Raw genomic sequence first — 27,795 nt, 5'->3', positions numbered from 1 at the left:
ATCTGCTTAAAAAGTGGTTACCTGTGGAAACTCCATAGATTATAATGGGATCCTCCTGAAAAATGCAGAGAGAAAAGCCTGCTTGTGTTTTAAAGCAGAATGAGGAACGGAAACCCCATGTGCATTCTCCTGTGGGACATCAGTGGCCCCAGGTCACCTTTGAGGCCTGCGATTAGGCCTCATCAGCCACTAGGGGGTGTCATGATGCAGAGTCAAAGTGTCACAAAGTGGACGCCCCCAAGTGACTACTGAGACCCAGTCACGGTCTTCTGTGATGGTCCAGGTGAAAAGCGCTGGGGTTGCCTGGGGAAGGGAGAGTATGAATCTTATCCTGCACCTTCCCTGAGCTCCTAATTATTATACTCACGTCTCTTCAGATCCCAGAGTATAATAATAGTTCATACCAAGACAAAGCTTGCAAGCAAACCTAACAAATATTCACAACGCGAATCTGTGGCATATAAAAAGGGCAGGCAGCATGTTATAGAGCAGGAGGAGCCAATCAGATACATTGGAACTTTTCTTAGGAGTCCAGTGGGCGGTCCTAGACAGTGACTAGGAGCTCTCTCTATGCAGGAATGTTTGCCAATGACTAGAACCACCCATTTATCAACCTGCTCAGCTCCTCCTGCTGTATAAGATGCTGCTTGCAGGTTGCTCTGCATTTTCAACATGGCAGACATATTAAGATGACTGCAGTGACAGCAAATTACCTTGTTCTTCCAGAATTCCCGCATGTTTAAGGAATATGGACCTTGGAAACCTTGTGCTCAGCAAATACCAGGAAAGAGGAGGACAGCTTTATAATCACAGGATTCTCCAAGAAGAAGGACCTGAGCGTGTGCCAACATATCCAGAATAACGAATGAATGTAATAAGAATAAAACAAACAGGGCAGATTAAGGCAGTGGTCACTGTGGCGGCTAAACTTAGACCTCGTTCACATCTGCGTCGGTAATCTATTTGGGGAAATCCGCATGAGGAACCCCCCCTGAACGCATTGGCAAGCGGAGTGCAGTGAAAGCACACAGACCCCATAGACTATAATGGGGTCCGTGTGCTTTCCGCACAGAACATGTGGATAGAAAAGTAGTTCACAATTTACTTTCCTGTCCGCATGACTCTTGCAGAGACCGTGCGAAAAGCACACAGATCCCATTATAGTTATGGGGTCCGTGTGCTTTCACTGCTCACTGCTTGCCAATGCGTTCGGTAGTCCGTTCAGGGGGAAGGTCTGTCCCCATGCGGAGTCCCCAAACGGATTACAGACGCAGATGTGAACGAGGCCTAGTATAACCCAATCTGTATCAGTCAGACAACTTAGAATTCTGCTGAAATTAATATTTGGCTCGGTACACGTATATCCTATTCATTTACTGAATTGGGCCATGGAAGCAGGGTTGGGGCACGAGTGGCACATGGACGACATCTGTGGGCTGTTCATTTCCGACCGGCAGTAAGAACAGGTCGCGTGCAACCAGGCTAAAGGCAAGTTCACACATCAAGTTCAGCAGGGCCAGATTTGCCTACGGACAGCTGTGACACAGGCAAGGGTTGAACATGTTTATTGCACAGTCCTACAAGTGCACGACTATAGATACATGACAAGAATCACCGCAGGAGCCCAGTTTTAGGTCATTTTATTTAATAAATAAGTTCAGTTAACAGTACTGTAAAAAGTGAACAACTGCTAAAATAAAAAGGCACTTAAAAACAAGAAATGTGACAAACACGAACAGAGGCAAAGCAAATGGTCCGAGGGGTAATATACAATGTATCTGTATGGCACAAATTTAGAACAATCCGTAATGTAACAAAGGCAGATTACAATGAAATGGTCACAGGGTCACAAGAGTCAGGCGAAATCCTGAGGATATCAAGACAGACTGAACAACAAGAGAAGGAAGCACCAGATTTAGAAATAAAATAAAAGGGATTGACCATTTGGGAAAAAAAAGGTCTGCTTTTGTTAGAAAAACAGCGCCCCCTCTGACCAGAGGTAGTATCTGATATTGCAACTCCATTCTAATAACCTCTTTAGACATATCGGTCACGATACTGCCTCCTCCTCTTGAGCTGGGGCATTGCCATAGCACAGGTAACTAGTGGTGAAAACGGGAGTGGGAGGGGGCGGAGTAACTCAAATCCAAATTGTGTGACCCCGGGGTTGGAAATGGCATGAAAACCCCCCCAAAGTAAAATGAAACTCCCTGGAAACCCTTTAAAACAGAGTAGAGATGCAATACCAGTCACTGCCATCGACAATAGGGGGCGCAGTTTCTAAAAGAACAAAAGGCAAGCCTTTTTATTAATTTCTGATCATCCCCTTTAACACATTAAAGAAAAAGCACGCTCATGACAAAAATTTAAGGCCTTTAAAGAAATAATGCACTGTGATTTTTTTTTTTTTTGGCTAGGTAAAGTTAGGCAGCTATTGGTGCAGAGCTGGAATTTACCGAGGACCCTCTGGGACGTTATTCCATCCGATAGATTTAGCATTTCCCTTTCGGTTCACTTTCACTGACATTCGCTCGCAATACACATAACAAACCCAATCTGGCCGCACCTTCCGAACCCGCTGACGCCTGAGGTACGCGTTACGTCCGTAAATTCCAGCCCTGCCGATCCCCGTGAAGCAGACCCAGAATCATCATAATACTCTCATCGGAAAGGCCTTCAGTGATTAACCCTTCATCCCCAAAGCTATCCGCTTACGCAAAGGCACGAGGTGACCTTCAATGACTTAAAGGCTGCGCGGTCAGCGAGGTTTCTACAGTCCAATGGCACCGATTGCTTTTATCTTGCAAACCAGGTTTTGCAAAAAAAAATTTTTTTTACATAATCTGTACAAGTGAAAATCTGAACATCAAACACTGTTATGCTTTAGTAAATCATTGCAGTACTGCCCATCTGATCCCAGCGGGTGGGTAGGAAAAAAACAAAAATAAAAAAAAAAATTTTGCTACTTTGCATACACAGTGTAGTAAAATGTACACAAAATAAAAAAAAATGTTCATTTTCCCTCATATTTCGGATTCACCACCGTTGTCACCGCACTTTTGTAGATGGGATTTTCACCCTAAAATTGGGAGAAAAGCAAAAAAAAGTTAGATTGGAGAAAAAAAAAAAAAAATTCTGACTATTGACATCAGTGAGGAAATAACGTGAAGGATATCACAGCATTCCTGCTGAATACACACATGGACACCGTGCACTCACTATAGGAGGATACCGCACAGACAAGGTTAGCAAAATCGTCCACACACGGAAAAGAAATCATTTGCAGATTTTTTTTCCTCCAAGGATTTGCAGCAACTCAGCAACTCACATTTAGAAACAGATTATGTTGCAGATTTCACCCCACTACATTAAAGGTAAATGCACACCTTGCATATTAGCTGCGGATTTTCTGTGCAGTCAATATGGTGCTGGCTACGATGATGCAAGTCTAAGAGTCGCATCTATACGAGAATCTGCAGCAAGACCAAGCTCAGGATTTCATCCTTTGTATTGCATATGGCAAGTGCATGTCAAAATCTGCTTACAAATCCACACAAACATGGGCACGTTTGTCCCAGTGTTCATGTAGTCGGTTTGTAGCCCTGTTTAGTCTGCACCGTGTGGCAACCTCTGCACAATTTTGTACCCGCTGCAAGAAGATAAACCATGAAAACCTGATGGACCTACTGTCAGAGTTAAAGGGACATGGACCTGACCGTGTGCATGTAGCCAGGCTGTGGTTAAGGTAAGTGAGCATAGGCTGCATAATGGACGGGAATAGGGCCTGTCCAGAGTTCAGCCCCAGTTCACGGAAATGTGTATGGGGCCATAAAAATGAATGGGTCATTGTGTTAACCGTGAAAAACACAGCTATAGCACATGGACAATGCATATGGTCATGTGCATGAGGCCTTAGGCCCAGTTCATATCTGCGTTCGGTAATCCGGTTGGAGAGTCTGCATGGGGACCCCCCCCAAACGGACTATTGAACGCAATGACGAGCGGTGAGCAGTGAAAGTGCACGGACCCCACAGACTATAATGGGGTCCGTGTGCTTTCCGCACCAGTCATGTGGACAGGAAAGTAGATCATGAAGTACTTTCCCGTGCACGTTCCGTGCAGACACCGCAGACCCCATTATAGTCTATGGGGTCCATGTGCTTTCATAAGTTCACCACTTGCCAATGCCTTTGGTATTCCATTTGGGGGGTTCCCATGTGGACTCCCAAATGCAGATGTGAACCAGGCCTTAGTCTGCAAATATGTCCTGCATAGAGTATAATCTTGATGCCAGTAAAGCTTAGCTGTCGAGTTGCATATCCAGAAAACATGAGAAACCTGTCTGTTTTGGAGGGGGAGCAACCACGTGAGTACAAGTGCCCCATTGCTGCCCCACAAGTCAGTGTATGCTCGTTTCTGCTGGAGTTGATGGAGTAGAGTACCCCTCTAACAGGCATGTCATATACGTGGTATGGGATCACTATATCCTTTTGTAGATTCCTTTGCCAAGTATTTTGCTGCACAATCTAGCCGGGGAGCGATAACTTACATTGATGTCCTCATGGAAAAACCAACCACTATCCTCAATGGGCCGGGGAGTAAGTCAGCAACTCAACCAAAAGTTCAAGTCGTGAAGTCATGTAACTTCAGTGAAGGAAATGTATGAGTAATAGCGACGCCTCCCATAAAGGACAGAGGTGGTTTCCAACGAGACGGCAATATAACAAACAGAGGGAACCAGGGCGAAAAGGTTATAGGATACTAAAAACACATCTTCTAGGGGAAGAGCAAGCGACAGCTGAACATGGAGCTTGTGACATGAAGCCAAGGGTCCTGTAAGGAGGATACACAATGCTGCACCTCAGGCCAGCAGTCTATGGGATACATTGTTGGGTATACAAGGAGGTCCTCTAAAGGGGGTCATGGCCACTATGCATGACATATAGGGAAACTAAATCAGATGCATGTACAGGTGCCCTTCAATCCTTTAACATGGGGCAAAGCATTGTTAATATAATCGTTCACCCTGAACATCTTGCAGCATACAGTATTTACACGGGACAATGACCAGGAAAAAACTATACGCCCGATCACTGGTCCATGTAAATGCCCTTCTATCCTTATGCTTGCCATGTATTCTCACAGCAACATCGCTACTTAGGATATGTTCACGTTCAGACAGCCTCACGCTGCAAAAAAACAGACTACTGAGGGTTTCCAGCAGTGGGACCACCCATCACCACCTCACATTTTGGCAGCTGCAAATCAAAAGGGGGATACCCAGATGGAACCATCCCTTTAATTTATTAAGAACAGTCTGCCAAAAAAACCTCAAATTATATGGCGTGCGCTCCCCGCAGAAGCTGTACTGTACTTAGGCAGTCTTGGAAGTCTTCCCAAAGTCAATTCCACACTGTGCGTTCAGTAGGGTTATAGGATGCAAAAATCTACCAAAAAGCCTTATAAAACTCAAGCCACTTGCAAACCAGTTTTACCATAAATCCAGCAACCCGTCACCAGTAAGCAGACGCTGGTTCACACAGGGTTAATGTAAGAATGAGCGGTGAGCACGAGCATGCAAGAAAACGGCACAAAGAAAAAGAGAGAGAAGATACAAACTGAGGCTTAGAGAGCGGCTTTACGTCCGTAATTGGGATTCTTGAAATTATTTATAGGACTCTTGTAAATGGGATTCTCTTGCTGGAGAAAGGAACCCACAGAGAGAGAGGATCACAGTGACACAACAAGAAAGAGACATTGTAAAAAAAGAAATCAAAGACACATCTAATAGGCGAGGCGCTGGCTGCGCACCACGAGTACTCCGGATCTTCGGAGACTACTTCTATAGACCCGCCACAATAACCACTCTGTATCACTGCGCTGTTTGTTAGATGGCTACACTTGTGACTATACAGGCAGACGGTCTTTATGTAATAACTATAGGATCGCTGAAGGCATCCAGGACAGCGCACACATAGCAAAGACCCTGCACAGCATGTATGCAACATGTGAGAGCCCCGCTCATGTGCCAGGTATAATACCGGTGTCTTATGGTGTCTTAAAATCATTTAACGCCTATTTATTATTTAAGGGGTCGGATGCCTTTACAGGTCTCGCATGACTTGAAATAAGTTATGAGACTTCCTAACATCCAGTTTTATTAAATGGGTTGCACAGGATTAGAAGACATGGCTACTTTTTCCCCAAAAATCATAACGCACATCTCCACGGGTTGTGAACATATAGCAGCCCAGTCTCATCTGTAGAGACCACCTAAAGACCCAAGTGGCAGTTTATTGCATGAAGCGGCCATGTTTCTCCAATCCTGTACAATGCCTTTAAATTTTTTATTCCCCTGCATCAGGTAAGTAATGGATAAACCAATAGGAGGAGTAAAACGCGCTCACTTGGACAGAATATGAACTGATAGGTATTTATTAAGAGGACGTGTTTCGGGGTTTTTAAGAGTCAACAGGATACTCCACCCCTTCTTCAGATCTTTGCCTGTTACCTGGTTTATAGTATTCCATAAAGTTATATAATATGTACTACATGTATATCCTCATATAAGGATTAAAGGGTCTCTATCAGCAAAATCATGCTGATCAAGCCCCACATATGCGTGAATAGCCTTTAAAAAGGCTATTCAGGCACCGTAAATGTTATATTAAAACTACCCCCCCGTTTTAAAATAATACCCTAAAAAAGAATGTGATCTACTTACCCATCGTGCACGGTGGGCCGGTATTTAGGGTGCGCCGTCTTCTTCATCCACACCTCTTCTTCCTCCGATGTCCTCAGGTCCCGTCCTCCTCCGGCGCTCGCAAACTGACACTGATATAAAAAAATGGCCTGGGCGCATGCGCAGTAGCATGCGGCTTCTACTACCGCTACTGTGCATGCGCCCAGGCCATTTTTTTTATATCAGTGTCAGTTCGCGAGCGCCGGAGGACGGGACCCGATGACATCGGAGGAAGAAGAGGCGTGGATGAAGAAGACGGCACACCCTGAATGCCCGCCCAGCGTGCACGATGCTTAAGTAGATCACATTATAGATTAGTTTAATATAACATTTACGGTGCCTGAATAGCCTTTTTAAAGGCTATTCACGCATATGTGGGGCTCTATCAGCATGATTTTGCTGATAGAGCCCCTTTAAGACATTAGCAGAGAGAGTAGTTGCCCATTTATTCCCCTGCATGACATGTAACTGTATGATGGGAGTGCGTGTAAACACCCCCTCATCTAATGTCCTCAGACAATCTGAGCTTGTATTTTTGGGGAAGTAACTTTACGGTCAGGCCTCCTTTTTACTACTGTGTTGGGGGAAGAAGGAAAAAAAATGCTTCCCATTTCCGAGAGAATGCAGTATGATATATGCTATTATTACATTCTGCATAGTGTGTGGGTTTTGAAGGGCTTTCCTGTCCGGAAAAGGACCATTGGGGAAGTGGAGCCCTCACCTCTTGTCCAGACAGCAAAAACAAAGCCTCTGGCTCTGGAGGACCTGCCCGATAATGCATTACAAATCCACTAATTTGAATAGGGATGGTGTAATTCCTCCTTTAGCCTGCAGAGGTGCTGCAGAGAAACTGAACAGTTTCTACCACATTTCTCCAGATTACAGCTAAGTGACATCTTTCTATCTAGCACAGGTTGTGCATACTTTTATATGGAAAGCAATATCAGTAATACGTAATCACTAACTATTCCTCCTATAAAATAACCACAGTAAGCATATAGTCATTTTGGGGAACTTTACAGGAAGGAGCACATAAAAGAAACCAAAAAAGTAACCAAAAGATAAATTAGAAATATGGAGAAGGGTTAAGAGACTTACTGAAGATATGTATGAAACAGATATGGAAGGAGACAATAGTTAATGCCTGACTATTGGAATAATGTTCAATGAGTAGGTCTGATCCAAGTTACTATTCTTAAAGGGGTTGTCAAAGACTAGATACTGATGACCTATTCTTACACAGTGTACAGAGTTGTCTTCTCCTGGCTTCGTACACTGCAGCTGACAGATGGGCTGTACCCCTCACCAATTTGATCATAGCTTAAAGAGGACCTTTCACCACTTTTGGGCACATGCAGTGTTATATACTGCTGGAAAGCAGACAGTGCGCTGAATTCAGTGCACTGTCGGCTTTCCCGATCTGTGCCCGGTGTAAAGAGCTTACGGTGCCGGTACCGTAGTGCTCTATGGTCAGAAGGGCGTTTCTGACAGTTAGCCAGGAACGTCCTTCTGTCTCGCGGCGCCAATCGCGCTGTACAGTGGAGCGGGGAGGAACGCCCCCTCCCTCTGCTCACACAGCTCGTCCATAGACGAGCATTATCAGGAGCGGGAGGGGGGAGTTCCTCCCCGCTCCACAGCACAGCGTGATTGGCGCCGCGAGGCAGAAGGACGTCTCTGGCTAACTGTCAGAAACGCCCTTCTGACCATAGAGCACTACGGTACCGGCACCGTAAGCTCTTTACACCGGGCACAGATCGGGAAAGCCGACAGTGCGCTGAATTCAGCGCACTGTCTGCTTTCCAGCAGTATATAACACTGCCTGTGCCCAAAAGTGGTGAAAGGTCCTCTTTAAGGATAGGTCAACATATTTAGCATTGGACAACCCCTTTAATCATCAATTACATCTCTACACACAATGGGTGCTTCAAGGCAAACGGACAAGGGAACTAGCGCCTGGAATAAGTTCCCATTTTCCAAGCCACTACCCCAAAACTTCCACAACAATTACTGACGTTACTGGAGATGAGCCAAAGTTACCGCTATACCAGGGAGCCACCAATCACAGAACAGCTTATACATTTTTCCAGGGCACTGTAAGGACTAAAAGCTACACAATGGCAGCTTGCTATGGGTAACAAGGCTAGTTTTTTGCTATTGGACAATAGTGAGAACTGTGGCTCGTATAATCACATGTTCAATAGACAATTCCCATTGAATACTTACAGCGTCCCACTTGGCATTCATTTTTTCTTTCTCGAATTTAGCAAACTCCCTTCTGTCGTGGATGATCATAAGAAGCTTCCATATAAGCAGCAGTGCCAGGCCGATGAGAACAATACCAGCGACTACACCGGCCACAATTGGGATTATGTCAGGGCCGCTGGGACATTCTACAAATTATATAGAAAATCTATATTATATACACATATATAATGAATGAAGTCAGCTGCAAGTGACCCAATAGCTGGGGGCTTACCTGGATCCTTCACCACGTGTACATGAACCTCGGAGTTGGCATTGACGGAGTAGGTAAAGTAGAACCAGCAGTCATCGGCGTCCTTCTCTTTGCAGTGTGTGAGCGCGTCCGCCTGTCCAGGCTGAGGTAACTTATCCCGGCTATCCACCATGGTATAGTTGAAATGGAGGCACTGACTATTACATACGTCTTGCTTTTCTCCTTTTTGGAAGGCTCTGCATTGAACACATTCCCTATGGACAAATAATTTAAGTCAGCAGCTGACAATACAGTCCCTGCTCACTGCCCATACACGTCATCTACTCCGCTATACTGTCCTATAGAGGCTCTGGTCCTTCCCCAAAAAGCATTATATGTTATACTAACAGTGCAAAATGCAAGTGAGCAAGAGAGACCCTTGTAATACTCACTTGTGCTCAGTACACACCCCCGCACAGGTCTGACACATCTCACAGGTTTGTCCCTGGAACTTGGGGTCTGTACATTTACACCTCCCACATTCACAAGTGCCTCTCCCGTTGCAGAGCTGACCATTCGACGCCATACATGTCGACTTATCCTCCGAGCAATCGCATGCAGTTCCAGAGAAGTTGGGGAAACACTCGCATACTCGGCATTTGCAAATTCCATTACCTGGCAGAAAGAAGAGACATGTTATGGCCTGATGCTAATGAGAAAACAAAACTGGGAAAGAGGATCGCGCATATGCTTACCGCCACAGATCTGTCCATTCGATCGGTCACAGTTGAAGTTGTCACAGTCACAGTATTTGCCAGAATAGACTTCATTGGGGTTGTCCCTCTTCTTGCACACACATTGGCCGCAGATACAATCACCGTTGTTGCTGCAGATCTCGGAGCTGTTCTCCTTCCTGCACTGAGCGTCCATATCCTCATTGCTGACCTGCTCTGTACTGCACTCGCAATGTTTCCCGATACGGCCCTCATTACATCTGGACAAAACAAGAAGACAAATTGGTACAGGGTTATCCATGGACAAATGTAGTAATTTGCAAAAGGGGCCATGCAGCATTTTCATACCCATGTCCAATCTATAGCCCATGTGACAATATAATGCTATACTGCCTGCAACTAACAGGACACAAAGCTAGTTTTATTATTGCACTATGGGTGCAATATGTCTATGACTATGGGACTAAAGACACTGTACAGACTAGATCTACAGGCGATAACCAGAGTATAAGACTGTACAGGCACAATGCCATGAATGTACCTGCAGGCTCCACACTCGAATGTGCCATTTCCATTGTGGCATTCTGGGCTATCTGGGAGTCCGCTTTGTTGGCAATCACATTCACAGATAAATTTCAGAAGGATCTCCACTTCTTCGGTAAAACCCAAAGGTTTGATCTTAATAGATTCAGTCTGATCCTTCTTGGGGCACTTGTGTGCGGTTACACTGATCTCAAACTGGACCTAAAACAAAAAAAAAAAATAATATCACTTATTAGTATAAAAACCCATTGCTCTCTGCATATAAGGCATGCCAGTGCTACAATACACACACCAGGAGGCGGGCAGGGTGCTCCAGGTCACCACTTACCTGATCTCCCAGGGAGATGTTGGAGCACTTCCTTCCATTCTCGCCTGTACCAATAACTCCGTTCTTGCAGAATGACTTATAGCTGATAGTTACGCCTTCAGGTAACTTGCTGTTTTCCAAGATTAGCTCGGAGGATAGCGACTGGAAAGAGTAAAAAAAGAGATTATTTACTAATCGTCCATTATGTGGCATTAAACAGAGGTTTCCTATGTAATATACTCACATTATAGGAGTCAATGATCAGCTGAATGACGTTACTTGAGTTAGAGGACAGCGTGCCGACGGCTGACTTGGGGATCAGGTTCTTCAGTTCCTATTGAGACGACACCGGGACAGATTTGGATTAACCTCTGGTATTCCAGATTTATATACTGAAAGCTTAGACCAGGAGGAAGAGTATGTACCTTGTAAACTGGCTGGAAATCCTCAGTCACAGCAAAGATGGTCTGGATGTTATTCTCACTAAGTTTCTGTACTATGTGAGCAATGGATGGATAGTCCTGTGAAAGACGATATAAGATTAGTATACATGTGACAGGAGTCTTGAAATTAGAAATATCAGGCCTCTCAATGATGCCAAGAATGATTAAGATCTGTGGGTTTCTCAGACCCCGTCCCCCATTCAAGAGTTTGCAAAATTTCAGCTTCTGACATCAGGCCACACTTATAGCCTATAGTGGAGCTTAAAGGGGTTCTCTTGCCAGATTGGAAATCACCAGGATATTGTTTTTATCCAAGCACGATCCCACCAACACAAACAAGTATGTGACAAGGAGAGATGCTGGATCAGACGGGTCACTGCACCTTGCACATGACCTTATGTATGTAACGTAAGTGTAATATACTATGTACTGCCCCCTGCAGGAAGGGTAAGCATAGAAAACTAGATATCAGGTCATCAGACAGTCATGTAGAGAAGCTCTAACTATAGACTCACATAATAGTGGCTCATTGTGTACATATTATCGTGCATGTGACATTTCCCATCGTTCGGCAGCACGATTCCACCTAATTTTCCATCTCCGGCAAAATGGAAGCCGGCATCCGTGGAGAAGACCAACAAGCGCGTGACATTCCTCCAACCGATTTGCTCCTGAAATAAAAGGCTGCAGCATGAAGGTCATATTTTCGTGACACAGGCATGCAAGACTGATCCGCTTAGCTTCCAGGCAAATCACTATGATAGTAGTAAGTAACATGGAAGATCTTGCTGACTACACAGGCTATTCCAGAATCTGGAACCATTCCAGTCTAAGTATCTACGGATGTCTGACGAATATTTCCTGACAAAGTGGTATGACTAGTGCGTACATATTTAGCTTGTTTACAACTGCTTTGGTGGATTACTAGCGAAAATGCAATTAAAGGGGTTTACTGGAAGTCAGATACTGGCGGCTTAGCCCTAGGATAGGCAAAGGGGCTTTCCAGACTGGAAATAATGATCTCAAGGATTGAGCAACCATATCAGATCGGTGTGTGTCTGACATCCGGCATCTCTATGAATGAGCTGTTCTCAGTAGACGATACACAGAGAATGGAGCAGGAAGCAGACAGCTCCGTTCAATGTCTAGTGGTCAGCCCAGGTACTGCAGATCAGCTCCTCGTCACATGAACTGGAGCGAGGTACAGTGACTGCGTAAAAATTAGGGTGATCCCCTTACAAGTCTTTACAAAACCATTCCCTAGAGGAAGACATCCCAGTGTTAAGACTGGTTGCTGACACCCCATCCCAGGCACGAAAAGTTGCTGGTGGCTACAAATGACCCCTGCACCAGCAACTAAAGGATAACTGTAGGATTACATAGCATCCACTTAAATGAATAGGTGACCATGTAATAGACGGCTGTGCAAAGTTCACCACTGCAATCCACCCTTTGCAGCTCTGCACACCATAGGTCCTAAATGGCAGTATGGACAAGTCCAGTTGCTACAAGTGTCTAGGATGTATTAGACTGCACTTACCCCACACACAGCAACTTGCATAATCGCGTCAAAGCCACCTTCTGGGGAATCCAGGTTACCGGAGATCTGCTGCTTGCCTACCAGATCATTGAACAATTTGCCGTCGCTTGTAAGATTGAGGACATTCTTGAAGCTGAAGGGACTAGTACAGTTCTGCTCGGTGGTGCAGGGATTGAGGAGTTTAGCTGGGGTAGTGCTAATGTACGGCATCACCGTTTTCTCCACAAAAGAGCCAAAACCTAAGATGAAGCAAAAGGTAGAACGTTAATAATACTTGCAAAACAAGTAACATACTATATAGTTATAGGCAAAGCTATCAAGTGTTATTGACACCCCAAAACCCCCCCAAAACACCTGAAGTCCCGCAGTTTTCACTCTGGCCACTAAGCTTCAAAATAGGCTGAGACTTCCCGTTCAATAGAGATCACTTCTCAGCCATATCATCATCACAGGCTACAAATAGTGAACATGTGATGATGTCACAGCTCACCTCCTCCCCCTCTCTACAGTATGATCTCATCACCGAGCATGCCCACAACACACTTCCATAGACAGCAATGAGTTATCCCCAGACTACAGATTTCTATAGTCCATGTGGCTGCTGTAAAGCATCTCTGTAAATGCTGTTACTGGCAGCTCCATAACCATGTGCAGAAAAATAAAAATACCAACCTGAGAATAAACCAGATTAGAGAAATAGAAAGTGTGTCAGTATCTGGTTATAACTAGAGGGTCACTTAAAGGGAACTGTTCTGAAACCAAGCGAAAGGAAATGTAAACACACGTAGAAAAAACAATTTTTTTTTTTCTTAGACGAAAAAACCCACGATAATATATTAAAGCTCAGACAGTCCGACCTAAATGAAGAAGAGGAAGTGCAGAGAGGCCGCCCACAACCAAGCAAGGAACCTCTATCTGTACAGCAACTGCAAGATCTCAAGCCTTAATAAGTTCATATGCAGTGTGGGAGGAAAAAAAAAATGCAGTACCTGGGGAAAAGCCATGCAAACACAAGGAGAACATACAAACTACATGCATATGTTAGATTCAAGCCCAGGGCTGTAAGCAACAATGATGACCGCTTCAGGAAAGGGCTCTTAAAATACTGAGGCCTTAAGAGGCTACCAATATCAGATCAGTGGGGGTCTGATACCCAGCACCCCTATCAGCAGTTTTTAGCAAATGATGCAGAGAACGGAGCAGAAAGCAGCCGGCGCTGTTCTATGTGCAGTGGTGGAAAGGAGGCACTGCAGCTTAGGTCTCATTGATGATCTGCAGTGCCTGATCTGTCCACTACACTGAGAACGGAGCTGTCTTCTCTCTGTAAAATTCTCAAGTCTACCAGCTGTACGGATTGCATATCAGTAACAGGGCCTATTCCTATGATAGTTCAGCAATATTTTTAACCCAGAAAACCCCTTTAAAATATTTAGACAAAGCTTACTGAACCCTGACATGACTGTACACAACCATACACTGACACTGTGTTCGTTCTCTTTTTTTTTTTTATCCTATCGGTATGTCTTTGTAGAATGGGAGGAAATCCATGCAAACACAGGGAGAACATACAAACTCCTTGCAGATGTTCCTGGCGGGATTTGAACCCAGGACTCCAGCGCTGCAAGGCTGCAGTGCTAACCACTGAGCCACCGTGTTGCCCCGGATGTTTGTTCTCATCCTTCAGCCCTTACCTATCCTGAAATCTGATGTAATCTGCTCCATCTCTCTCATCAGTGCTGTGCCGAGGCTTTTCACGTTCTCCAAATCGTCCTTCATGGAGTATGACAGGTCCATAAGATAGTACAGATCGATAGGATAGTCTTCTGCTCTTCTAAAAGTTAAGTTAAATGTCTGGGGTTCACCTATATAAAAACGTAAAGAAAGAAAAAAAATAAATTAATTCAGAGATTAAACTGAAGATAAACCCTAGACAGTTTACAAAGCACAGCGTCACACTACCTACCGGATCTCAGCTCAAACCTCAGCTGCTGAGGGCGGATCTGGGTGATGTTGGCAGGATCCATACGTTCTCCTTTGGCTTTATTAGTTATGGCATTATCTTTTAGCTTTTCTTTGCTGCCCCGGGGGTTCTGGATACTATCTTCAGGGCATCCTTTGCTTTTCAATGCAGCCAGGTCGTCACAACGTGCAGAGGTCGGCTCACCTTCTTGCAAAAAGTCCTAAAACAACAAGGAAAGGTTAACCATACACAGCCTACCCGCACGCCATGTACATAATACTAGCAGGGCATGGTTACCTCCTCCCTTTCACTTCTGCTAGTAGGTTGACCGTACGCAGGTGGATAACTTTACAATGGAGTTACCGCTTCCTTCAGGTCCTCTGTGGTGTCATGTGACCACAAGACTCTCTAAATGACAGTCTTTTACTTCTTCCTCCAATTGAAGCTTTGATGTCAGTTTCATAGGAACAGAATCTGATTTCCTATCCAAACCAGGATCTGTCTCATTTAAAAAATCTGATTGCTGGTCAATGACAGTGATAAGGACCAGAAGGAAGTGGCTAACTCACACACAGAGACACCGGTAGGATTAAGAATACCTGCATTACAATACACAGGTACTAGTCTAACAAATGAGAGGTCATCATGCTTTTGGACTAATAAAACATGCTTGCATTGCAGGTGGGACTGTTGCAAAAATTTTCCGGATATAGGTGTTTATTCTGCAAGTAAAGCTCGGCATATCCCCCAGTGTGACACACGAGTCTAGCGTTACACAGTCTTCTGCGTCTCTTCTAGATTTCTGCCTCCAGACACAAGCTGTTGTGTGGGATGGACGGGAAATAACAAAACCACCTGTTCCATATAAAAAGGGATGAGGCTCCTGTATACTGTGCAGCCCGGCTATGGTAATCACATGCTATGTGCCGTAATTGCCGGTTTATACAGAAACTTGCCATAGAGTAACTTGCTAGTACAAGTGCAGTCTAGAAATGACAATAATTCACATGTGATTCCTGCGGCTGGGCTGTGTATGGAGACCCTTACCGATGTTAACCCCCTTAAGGAGCCTTCACACGGAGTAAACGAACGTGTATTTTTGCAAAATACACATGTAAAAATAAGACTCCCATTGACTTCAATGATATTTTTTTACATGAGTAAAAATACGCCTGTAAAATGTCATTGAAGTCAATGGGAGTCTTATTTTTACACATGTATTTTGCAAAAATACACGCGCGTTTACTCCATGTGAAGGCTCCCTTATAAGTGGAAAGGGTAGCACATGGATACAACCCATTCTATTGGGGTTGAGAAGACATTATAGCACAGTAACCGGCCATGGTGCTTCCAAGTAAAACTTGTCTCTACTTACCACTTTGGTGCACCAGCCACAGTTTGGTCCGGCTTGTATACACTCTCCACAGGATTTGGCGTTTGCTTTTAAACATTCAGTTCCACCTTAATGGAAACAAAAGCAATGAGGCTTAAACAAGGCCCAAGAAACTTTGAGAAACAAGAGTGCGTGCGCGAGGGGTTAATGTGCTGGTGGGCTGGAGCTATGAAGACTGGCGCGGCATATGCTAACCTTCAGAAATATTCCACCGTGTTACTCATTCAACACAGTAAATGCCATTACCAATATGCCTGAAGTGCTATAGGTTCTAGTAATAAGGAGAGATCACCTTTGCAGGCGTAGGGAGACTTACAAAGCCATTTATGCTCCACTGGGGGATTATGGGAAATATGCAAATCTGTTTTCCAGGATGTAATTAGGAAAACGGTGCCTCTGCTTGCTGCCCTCTAGGGACAGGGACTGAATTGCTATATTCAGTCCCTTACCTGTTTCTTATGGACCACCTAACTTTCGCAGATACAGACACAATCCACACGGTTGTCTATTACTGCCGCGGATTCTGCACATTTTCAAAAAAGACAACACTTTGGGCTGAACTGCTTTTGCAGAACAAGATTTAGGCCTGCAGGAACTTTAAATGGAATTTTCCAGAAAGTAAAACAGGGTCCTTAAAAACAGACCAACTTCCTCAAGTGTTTGGCTCAAGGACGGAGCAAAGTAGATTTTTTTTTTTTTTAATGTAGATTGTGAGGCCCACACAGAGCTCACAATGTACATTTTTCCCTATCAGTATGTCTTTTTTGGAATATGGGATGGAAATCCATGCAAACACGGGGAGAACATACAAACTCCTTGCAGATGGTTTTATGCCCTTGGCAGGATTTGAACACCAGGACTCCAGCGCTGCAAGGCTGCAGTGCTAACCACTGAGCCACCGTGTGGCCCCCGGAGCAAAGTAGATTTTATGTCCAAGACAAACAGCAGACTTACCTTGTTGTGCACTGATGTATGACAGGGAATACACACACAGCCCCACAATGATAAGGAGACGCGCCATCTACAAGACAAAGAAGACACACGCCATTACAGATCTGTACTTAGGATTAGTGCTTTACTTTGTGGCACAAGACTATCCTCAACAAGGACATTTAACATGGCCAAACCCGCTGTCACATAAAAGTAGTTTCATTGTAGTAACTGTACAGAAAAATCTCTATCAAATCGACTTCACGAATGTATACCTACTATATAAGTAACAGGTACAGTATGTGCAGACCTGGAGATATGACAGATAACATAGGTATGGGGTGAGGGGTGTCAGTCTACTAGACTTCCTGTCGCTGATCTCATAGATGAGTGACTGATAACAGGGAACAACAGTATGTGATATGTGAGGTGTCATCTCCATCAGACACACTATAATAAAGCTATCTTACATCATGGAAGCCCTACAGCACCATACAGTGACACATAGCGGGCCTATGAGACACGACATAACTGCGGGGGCTCCGTACACCTACATACTACTCCGCATGAGGCCTTCTATTCTGGACAACTCTAAAAGATCAACCCTGAATTTCATTTATTTTTTATTTCCAGAGCTATATCATCGACCTATTCTTAGGATAGGTGTACAACATGAGATCAGGGGGGGAAAGGGAGTTCAACATTCAGCAACATTCAGGGTCTTGGAACTGGTGAGGATATTGTTCTGACACTGATCTGATATTGATGACCTTATCTAAAGATCAGTCTAAAGAAATATTTCCTCAAAACCCCTTTAGAGAAGTCCCATCACCTCTCCAGACATGTCGGTAGAGTAATTGTATTTCCATCAAATAATTGCAGAACGTTCCACTGATACCCGCTGGAAGATTTAGAAATAAATAGAGAACTTGGTGTTACTAGAGATGAGCGAACAGTAAAATGTTTGAGGTTCGATATTCGTTTCGAGTAGCCCCTCAATATTCGACTACTCGAATCGAATATCGAACCCTATTATAGTCTATGGGGGGAAAATGCTCATTTCAGGGGTAGGCAACGTTCGATCAAATTATACTTACCAAGTCCACGAGTGAGGGTCGGGCTGGATCCTCCAGGAAGTCTTCTCCGTGCAGCGTCCCCGCGGCATCTTCCGGCTCTGAATTCACTCGGCCAGGCATCGGGCCTGGGCAGAGCCGACTGTGCATGCCCGCACTACAAGCAGACATGCGCAGTCGGCTCTGCCCAGGCCCGATGCCTGGCAGAGTGAATGAAGAGCCGGAAGACGCCGCGGGGAAGCTGCACGGAGAAGACTTCTAAAGGTAGGAGAAGAACCAACGTTGATATTTCGAATACCGTAGTATTCGATCGAATACCTACTCGATCGAGTACTACTCGCTTATCTCTAGGTGTTACCACTAGGAGGCGCATCCCATCAGCCTGATAACAGTATATAGCGTGTAAGGACACCTCTTTGACAAGGTGGATAGCAAAACCCAATTATCAGGAGGAATAACAGAGGAACACGACAATGCAGAGTAATAAGGAGCAGTGTTCCAGAGCGGTTATATTAGCGGGGACAGCGTTATATACTGTAACATATCAGGAGGGGGGTCAAGTCTAGTTTATGTGCACAGACAAGAAAATAAAATGGACCACAAACAAAAAAAATCTTCCGCTTCTGCGACTTCCACATGGCACCATTACACCATTATACTGCAGCTCCCGGTGACCCAGCACAAGGCTTGTTAGCAGGTCCCCATTTTTGGTAATCCTAAAAGCAGATGTGAGGCAGACTTGTGACAAGCAGCACTCCCTGAGTAACACACTCATCTATGAGGAGGAAGCCGGGCAGATTCCTGCACTGAATGTTCCCATATATGGGCCGAGCACCGGACAGCAAACACTGCGAGGGGCGGCATTGTAGTCAGCACCGGCTCTGCTACGTTGTGTTATTCTCATCACAGACAGTAGGAAAACTAAGTCAGCCATGAGAGAAAGGTCACATATTACACTTTATATTGGAATAATGGCCGCTGCATTCACTATTCCTGCAGGGCCGATTGTTTACATGGATTTCCTACAGAGAATGCAAAATATGTCGTGGAGTCCAGGCATAGAAAGTTTCCAGCAATGTTCACACAAAAAGCAGCTGACACATCATCCGAGCTGTGGACAGGATATAAAATGTTACTTTTAGTAATATACTTGTAAGACGGGGATAGGAACAGCCGAATATAAAAATATATCATGCCGAAGCCAAGAAAGACACTTAATGGAGACCAAATCAAAAGCCAACGAGTCAGAGCTACTGAGGGGGCGCCGACCCCAAAATAACAGCACCGAGGCAGAAATGGGATCATAACCCGCATGGTCTTACTGTAATGTGTGGTAGATGGGGTATGTATAGGATGCCAGTGACAAGGAAACATCCTCTATGTCCAGGCTAGTGACAACAAGGGGACATCCTCTATGTCCAGGACGGTGACAGTGACAAGGGGACATCCTCCATGCCTAGGCCGGTGACAAGGGGACATCCTCTAAGTCTAGGACAGTAAGGGCTAGTTCACACATAAAAACCTCCTGGCTTATTTTGGTCCTGAAAAAAAAAAAAAAAAAGGTTTTTTGACCTTGAGGCGTTTGTTAGAGCTTTTTCTGGAGCAGTTTTTGGTAAAACTGCTTCAGAAAATGCCAGGCGGTTTTCCCCTCCCCTAAAGTGAATGAACTGTAAGAAAAACCTCTAGGCGTTTTCAGTTTCTGTTTCTTGCAAAAAACAAACAAACAAACAAAAAACCCCACAAAACTGCTAGGCGTTTTTTCGCCTCCCATTCACTTCTATTGCTTTCCTCAAGCGGAATCCGCCTGAAGAAAGGTCACGTTGCTTCTTTTTTCTGCTAGCAGAAAAAAAAAAAGCTAGCGGTCTCCATAGACCACCATTGTATGGAAGCAGATTTTGAGGCGAAATCTGCTGTCAAAATCTGCCTCATTGCCCCCTGTATAAACTATCCCTAAGGGTTAGTTCACACGGGCACAAAGGGGGCAGATTATGGTGCATAATCCACGTCATAATCTGCCCCCTCACAATGGTGGTCTATTTAGACAGCCAGGCGGCCAGCGGTCTGCTCTTTCTTCAGGCGGCATCAACCTCCAAAGTCGGCTCATTTATTTGAGCCAATTCCGGAGGGGGAAGCCGTGACTGTCGTGGCAGGCGGGTTTTGACCCGAGAGTGATGTGGCTCTCCGTGTCACTCTTGGTGCCAAAATCCGCCCACACGCTCCCTGTGTGACAAGGGGACCTCCTCTATGACTAGGCCAGTGACAGTGATAAGGGGGCATGCTGTATGCCTAGACCGGTGACAGTGACAAGGAGACATCATCTACGCCCGGAGGGGAGAAAGTTTCACCAACAACATAGAAGGAGATTCTTTGAGGCAAAGCGATGGAAGCCACTGCCCCAGGATGCGGTTATGGGGGATTCATTGTTCAGGTTCAAAGAGAGCCTGGATGTCGTCCTCTAACAGAAAAAATATTACAAGTTATGGGTTTTAGATTTTAGTAAGAACAACTTGATCCAGGATTTTATATTGATTGCCAGATTGGAGTCAAGAAGATGTTTTTTCTCCTGACGTAGGGCAATCGGCATCAACCTCATGGGTTTTTGTTTTTTTTTTGCCTTCCTCTGGATCAACACCCTAGGGAATTGTAGGGTTATAGGTTGGACTTGATACATATGTGTCTTCATCCAACCTCATCTAGTATATGGTAACAGGTTGAGGCTCCGGTCAGCATAGGACCACAGCTCCAAAGTTAGGAATGAAAGGTATAATAGGTGTAGTGATGGGGCTACCACGGATTACAGTAAAACCATGTGGTTTATCTTTACATTTTGGCCTCAGTGCCAGTAGTTTGAGGTCCATGTCCTCTAAGTAACCTTGGCTAGTTGGCTATTGATTTGGGCTCCTGCTTTACAAAGGTATTGCCCAGTTACGGACACTTGTCACCTATGGAGAGGACAAGGGATAAGTATCTAATTGCCATTTCCCCCAGTGATCAGGACGACAGGGGACCAAGTGTCTCCCTCAGGTCTCTGTGAATGTAGAGTCAGTATGCTTGCATGAACCATACACTTCTATGTAGCCCTGGCAGCCCCCTGTAAGTGAATGGAGCACCGCTCACCCAAGTGCACTGGTGTTCCAGTCACAGGAAGGCCTTAGGTGGTGGTGGTGGTGGGGGGAAACTTTCATTACCAAATCCTCTTGATCACTGGGTAACCCGACGTTTGGACCCTAGCAAACACACACATCCCCTTTCCACAAGACAGAGTAAATGTGTCCATAAGGGGACAACCGCTGTAAGTGTTTTCTTGGATTGAGAATGGTTTGGGTGAGCATACCCCTGTTATACAAGTATCCAAAGGTGCAAAGTATGTTCAAGGGGTATTCCAGCAGACATATCCTAAGGATAGGCCATTGATATAAGTAATGGGTATGATATTGGTTGGGATCTAATTCCTGGCCCTCTCACTTATCAGTTCAATGAAGGCGTCACAGTCTCTTCATTGCATATCGGACACAACGTAGTATTAACACACAGAGACTAAACAGAACGACCACGACATCAGTCACCAAGAGGCCATAAAGCTTGCCCAAGTACCGGGCACCTTCAAACGGCAGATCCAATTCCTGGAGATATAGAATACAATATAGAACTCCTGGAAGAGCCCTTCAAAGCCTTACGCACAAAGCCCTAGTACAGAGCCATGTTATACATATCTGTAATGCAACACCCACCGACTTGTGCCATTTGGTATTAATGTGCGCCTCTTATTTAGGGCTTATTCACATCAGTGTGCTGGTTTTTACCAGAGAGCCTCATTGAGGTCAGTATCAATTCACACAGCTGTTTGTCCGATCCGAGAATAATAAGAACATGTACTAGCCTGAACTTTTTATGGATCATTCACAGAATTAAGTCTATTGGGATCCAAATGATACAGAAACTACTTGGGTGTAAATTAGGAGGGTAGCCCGATGCCAGATTTCTGATGGTAAAGCCCAATTACAACGAAGCATGCAGGTATGGCAGACCAGAACCTTCATACACACTGTGGGCTCAACATCTGAAGAAAATGCAGAGGAATTATCGGTCTACAGGAATCACTGATAGAAGACAGGCAGAGAATTGCAAAAATTCCAAGTAAGATCAGAACATCCAGACATAAGATACAGAGGACCATCAGGCAGGATCATAAATACAGTCTATTACCCCTATAGCCTAGGATCCAGACCTTGTCAGTCACTGCCCTGTATACGGCTTATCAGTACGTCTTTGGTGTGTGAGAGGAAACCTGCGAACACGGCAGAAACCCACACTAAATACAAACTCCTTGCAGAGGTTACCCTTTGCAGGATACGAACCCAGGACTCCAGTGCTGCAAGACAACCTTCAATCAACATACTATCATTATGAGCTGGAACTTGTCACCAGGTAGGAAATAAACAAAAGAATCCCAATATTTGCTCTACAGGACTGGGGATCATGCAGTAGTCCTGAATTATCTATTACATTGCCCAACCTTGTTAACAGGAATGAAGGATGGTGGGTCCATTCTTATTTGTCCAGTGTAAACATGGAGGCGATCATTATCTGAGCGGGACATAGAATTATCCGTCAGCAAGATATTGTCCCGGGTGTATACAGGGATGTGCTGCTGACAGACTGTACTATGATCATTGCACCTCCGCATAGTTAGCACTGGGCGACATCATCATCACTCACTGCTGTTTTTCCCCATAGCCCCCTTTTTAGGGCCCTTGCGTTCCAACACCCCTTCAACCTTCTGGAGGACAATAATCCCACAGTCCTGGTGGAAACCTAGGGAGAGGAATAAGCCAACATTCACACATTACAAGAGGCCCACTGGCAAAAAATACATTCTAAAACTGGCAAGTAAAAACCCCTGTACTAAAGGTTTTTTGTGACTAGAGACGTAGTAGCTGTGTGCGAGGAAGTGACTGACGACATCTTCTCAAGACTCGCTAAAACACCGCAGCGACCACCGAATATACAGGAAAAGAAAGCTGCGGTATTACGTGTGGTCGCTTTATGCGACTCGAGTAAAGGAAAGTTACAAATGTCACTGCTAAAGGCCAAAGTTACTGCGACGTCCTGTCCGACATCTGCAGAGTTCCTCATTTCACTCTCCAACCACGCGATGACTGGAAGGATCAAGATCAGATGCAAGAGGGAGTCAATTCATTAAAGGTCACCAAACCTAAAGCATACACAATGCAACTACAGTATCTGCAGAGAAACGTAATGTGAATACATAGACCATAATGGGGTCCGTGTGGTTTCTGCACAAATAATGCAGAGAGAAAGATGTGAATTAGGCCTCAGACTCTGCATTGTTGACGATCAGCTATTTGCAGGGACCGCGGCCATTGCACGAGTCCTGCAGCCTCTTCATTACTGCGCTCAGTCCAAGGTTTGTCATAGAATTCTGGCCTTGCCAAGTAGTTTTATATCCACTGCATGCCTATTATATCTTGGTTTAGGACAGAACTTGTTTTTATGAAGTATTTGGTCATTTCCTCAATAAGTAGTCACCGGGTCACTTTTGGGAAGATTCACAACTGTACTAAGCTTGTACATATTGCAAAATTATCCCTTTGATCTCCATTGGTTTGGCCTATATCAGTAGAACTATATAGATTTTTATGCATATGTCAGGGTATGTATACGCTGAGAAGTCTTCATATACCTCCTATGAATTGCTCAAATGTAGTGTACTCCGTGCCTTCCTGCCTGAAGTCTGCCGATGCAGAATAGCCAGGTGCAAATGTTCCCCTAAATGCTACTTTCATATAGAGCGCTGTTATTCAGCGCTCCATTCATGTCTATGTAGATGCTGGAGTTCCCCTCCCCCCAGGATTGAGTTACTAATAATATACTTGGAGCTGTCATTATATGAATATTAGAAACCACGGATTTCTGATATACACTGCAACTGCTGCAGAACCTCTTTTTAAACCTTCACTGAATGTTTTGAACCACTCGCCATACCAATGCTGCAGCATCTAAGGGGCTTATTATATGGATTTGCAGAAGCCAAGACACAAAGTTGTATTATACCTAGTGCAGCTACTAAAGAACCTAAAGCCCCACGTTGTGGAAACAGCTTATTTTTTTTGCTGGAGGAGTGAATTGAGCAGAAGTATAAGAACTTCCTATATATTTCTCATTCCTTTTGGCTCAAAAAACTGCAACAAAAAAAGCTGCAACGTGGGGCCTCCGCCTAAAGTGCAAAATTGTGGTTTGCACAAGATGAGGAAGAACTTGTAAAAGATTACTTCTGAGCACCAGCAGTAGGAAGTTTATAAGGTTTCATTCACACATCCAAGTGCTGTCTGAGGGGGTTCCAATGCTTGGTGCAATGAAAATGGAGCATGTCCTATCCAGCTCCGCAATGAAATAGAACCAATGGGGGGGGGGGGCTTAAAAAAAAAAAAGTGAACCTCATCAGCCTGCACACTTAGGTTCACATCTGCATTTGGTCCATTCTATTCCCCTCTCCGCACGAAAAATGAGGAGAGAAAACCACTTTTCTCTCTGCATGTTTTGTGCGGAAACCACATGGACCCCATTATAGTCTATGGGGTCCACGGCTTGCCTAAGACAACTGCTTTATTATGTGGATAGGTTTCCATTTGGGGGATCCGAACAGAAACCTGAACGCAGATGTGACCCAGGCCTATAAATGTGTGCATGAGGCCCAAGACTTGCAGAATAAAAATATTCCAACTTGCAAATATTTTATAGGATTGCACTTTGATAAACTGGTATAATATAGATTATAGCTTTACAGTCACACAAGATAGTAAATAGCCATAGTCAGCCATCCAGTTCCTAAGACTCAGTCTTGTGTATCCTTGCACAAACTTCAGAAACAAAGGAAACCAGAAAACATACCTAGAGGGGAGAGAAAAAAAAAACTGAAAAAAACACCCACATCACAGGCCAGACAAGTGCTGACACATCAGATCCCGAGGCCAGTGATCTGCACAGCAGCAACCAGGAGGCGCACATGTAACCTCACCAACACCAGGAAGTCTACACGGATATATGGAAACACAATAAGCACACGGCAGGACGGTAATATTCCATAGAATCGGGAAATTGTATAGACAGGAAAGCGCACTTTGGATTTCTAACCTGCGACTCTCTAGCTCTTGTAGAATTACAGCTCCTAGCAGTGTCAGGCTGTCAGGACATGCTGGGAGTTGTAGTTCCACAGCAGATGGAGTCACAGGGTGAGAAAGCAACCTAAGAACTGAACAAGAAGGGAAGCATATGGTATAATGTATCAATATTTATGTCTAGTAGATGTTACATTGAATCAATAGTTAGATGTGGTAGATATTGTTACATTGTATCTACACGACACACACAACATGCCTCATGTCTGTGCCAAGCTCCTATTTACAAGGCACGCCGGCAAATCTACCCTGCAACAAGAGCCCAAAAACTGAGACCTTTGAGAGGACACAGGGACAACACTACAGGCGGTATTTTTACCTTCTTCGGCCATGTGTGTGTTATTTGTGGTGGTCTGGTGTTATAAATACACACTGTATAGAGCCAGACTAAGTGCCCCCCTCCCTCCACACTACCACTCCCAGGATGTCCTGTGCTCCCCTCCCACTGCACATTCCTACAGGGAAACTCCCTGCTGCCTCTGGGGGTGGAAAGGACACAGCGGATTGTAATATACCCGCAAAGAAGGAGACAATGCCCCGTCTATCAGTGTGAACTGGGGCTGATCACTGTACTGCATGCATTAGCATCAGAAGACGGACTGACAATGTCCTAGCCCCATGGGCAGGGTGTCAGTATATACAATGTCCTAGCCCCATGGATGTCAGTACAGACACAACTACACCTCTGCTGGACATCAGGACTTGTAGAGCTAACAGGACAAAAAAAACAGTAACCCCTTCACTGCCATGTCTGTAATACATTATAATATAATATATATTTGTTCTCGAACCATGTTAGCTAGTGGGTAGGAAATATATATATATAAAAAAAACAAAAAAAAAAAAACAAAACTATCAAGTTTTTTGTTTAATATATATATATTATATACACACACATATTCTGCTGCAAACTATAACTGCACAGCACAATGACTACACAGATGTGTATACAGTAATACATGCGGTCATTACATCTCCAATACATACACACTGTATATATCCAGATATGTGCTCTACATATACATGACACTATAGCTATATCCACTATACATACCCAACCAGTATATACACCTACATGTTACAGATACACACGCACCTTAAGAGATTGCCACTATACACATCTATATATATCTCCACTACATTCATGTCACCATAATATACAGTCCACACTCTGTACACTGCATGCACCTATATACAATGTATACATGTAGTATATACACCTGTATCACTATACACATACTGTATACGCCTAGACTGTATCTATTACAATATATATGTATACATGTATACAGTACAGCCCCTATAGAAGTAGCTATAAAGCATCTGCTGGGTACGAGTAGTTGTGTAGAGTGTATAGAGTATATACCTACATGTAGTGCCATGTATATACATGAGTGTATCTACCATATGTACTAGTACAGCACACACAGACACTACATGATACATAGAGTACTATATACAGTATATATACGCACCTCTATATACCCCTATGTCGGGGTCTCTGTATACGGGGAGGTGCAGGCTCCGGCCCGGCTCTCTTCTCACTGGCCTCGTCCCGGCCGCCGCTAACGGTTCCCGGAGATGTTACGCGGTGACGTCCCGCACCCAGCCCAGTCCGCACGCCGCGCCACAGGAAACGCATTCCAAGCCCGTGACGTCACCAGTGTAGGCGGGGCCTCGGCGGGACACGTGGGTGCGCAGAGGGCCTGGAGGTGGGGGAGGGGGTGACGTCCGTCTGGGTGCGGGTCACACTGAGCTCATAGAGCCCCCGCCGCAGTGGCCGCGGTTCTCCTCGCTGTGTCCTTCATTTATAGGTGATGCATATTTATTTAATAGAAAAGTGCACTAAAACCGCATCAAAACTGCACTGTGTGAATACACCTTAAAGCGCATATTTACTAAAACTGACATTTGAGTGTTTTTCTTTTCAGAATATACAAACACTGGGTTTACACTCTGCTTATTGTTTTCTTTAAGGAAGAACTGCTGGCTGTTATAAGTGCTACATTTCTACACCTGAGCTTTTCTGAGACATGCTGTACATATGACTGACCTGCCCAGCCTTAGGATAGGACACCAATAGGTTACTGTGGGTGGTCTGGTACCCAGGACCCTCACAGATCAGCGGGTGAAAGAGGCTGCTGAGTTCTAGTGAGTGCTGTGACCAAGGACAGCGCTATAAATATGATAGAGGCGGTGCTTGGTACTGCAGGAGCTGAGCGTCTCCATATAGCACCATATTCTCTCCTATAAGTGATACTTCCACTATACAGCATCTAATGAAATAGGTGCCTTATCCGTTATATGTCCATGTGCACGAAGCCCGATCCTGGTAGTAGCCAATAATGGAGCTCCCTAATATAAGGAGATCAGACACACTGCCGTCAGTTCACAGTTATTACTTTTATTTTCTGGAACTGCAGCGGTATATCTGTACTTCAGTATATCTGTAGTTCGGTGTACTGCTGTATATCTGTAGTTCAGTGTATTGTGGTAT

At 44.6% G+C, this 27,795-nt stretch overlaps 1 protein-coding gene across 2 annotated transcripts; it reads right to left on the bottom strand.

The window, feature by feature from the left end:
* Nucleotides 1–1,629: 1,629 nt before the first annotated feature.
* LOC142200893 (integrin beta-1-A) lies at nucleotides 1,630–26,933 on the bottom strand. 2 transcript variants are annotated; one of them, XM_075271562.1, is made up of 17 exons: nucleotides 26,774–26,933; nucleotides 17,051–17,117; nucleotides 16,079–16,164; nucleotides 14,707–14,923; nucleotides 14,435–14,605; nucleotides 12,744–12,982; nucleotides 11,719–11,874; nucleotides 11,186–11,281; nucleotides 11,005–11,094; nucleotides 10,782–10,922; nucleotides 10,452–10,654; nucleotides 9,932–10,170; nucleotides 9,629–9,851; nucleotides 9,219–9,451; nucleotides 8,966–9,132; nucleotides 5,620–5,700; nucleotides 1,630–3,079 (listed from the first exon to the last, which is right to left on the bottom strand). In XM_075271562.1, exons 2-16 carry the CDS (start codon nucleotides 17,115–17,117, stop codon nucleotides 5,626–5,628), a joined length of 2,403 nt encoding a protein of 800 aa, XP_075127663.1. In that variant the 5' UTR covers nucleotides 26,774–26,933; the 3' UTR covers nucleotides 1,630–3,079; nucleotides 5,620–5,625. The 2 variants fall into 2 exon arrangements, with proteins under 2 accessions (XP_075127663.1, XP_075127664.1); XM_075271563.1 differs by lacking the exon at nucleotides 5,620–5,700.
* Nucleotides 26,934–27,795: the final 862 nt, after the last annotated feature.

This window comes from Leptodactylus fuscus, chromosome 4 (assembly GCF_031893055.1).
Source record: "Leptodactylus fuscus isolate aLepFus1 chromosome 4, aLepFus1.hap2, whole genome shotgun sequence".
NCBI classification, from domain to species: Eukaryota; Metazoa; Chordata; class Amphibia; order Anura; family Leptodactylidae; genus Leptodactylus; species Leptodactylus fuscus.
The sequence above is the reverse complement of the archived record's forward strand: the minus strand, read 5'-3'. Positions and strand labels throughout refer to the sequence as shown.

What these genes read in the sequence shown, in the direction of transcription:
- LOC142200893 (XM_075271562.1), bottom strand. Translation starts at nt 17,117, where the DNA reads ATGGCGCGTCTCCTTATCATTGTGGGGCTGTGTGTGTATTCCCTGTCA. An exon ending in TACATCAGATTTCAGGATAG is followed by an intron (nt 12,983 to 14,434) that starts GTAAGGGCTGAA and finishes GCTTCATCTTAG; the next exon opens with GTTTTGGCTCTTTTGTGGAG. An exon ending in ACACAATGAGCCACTATTAT is followed by an intron (nt 11,282 to 11,718) that starts GTGAGTCTATAG and finishes CGTCTTTCACAG; the next exon opens with GACTATCCATCCATTGCTCA.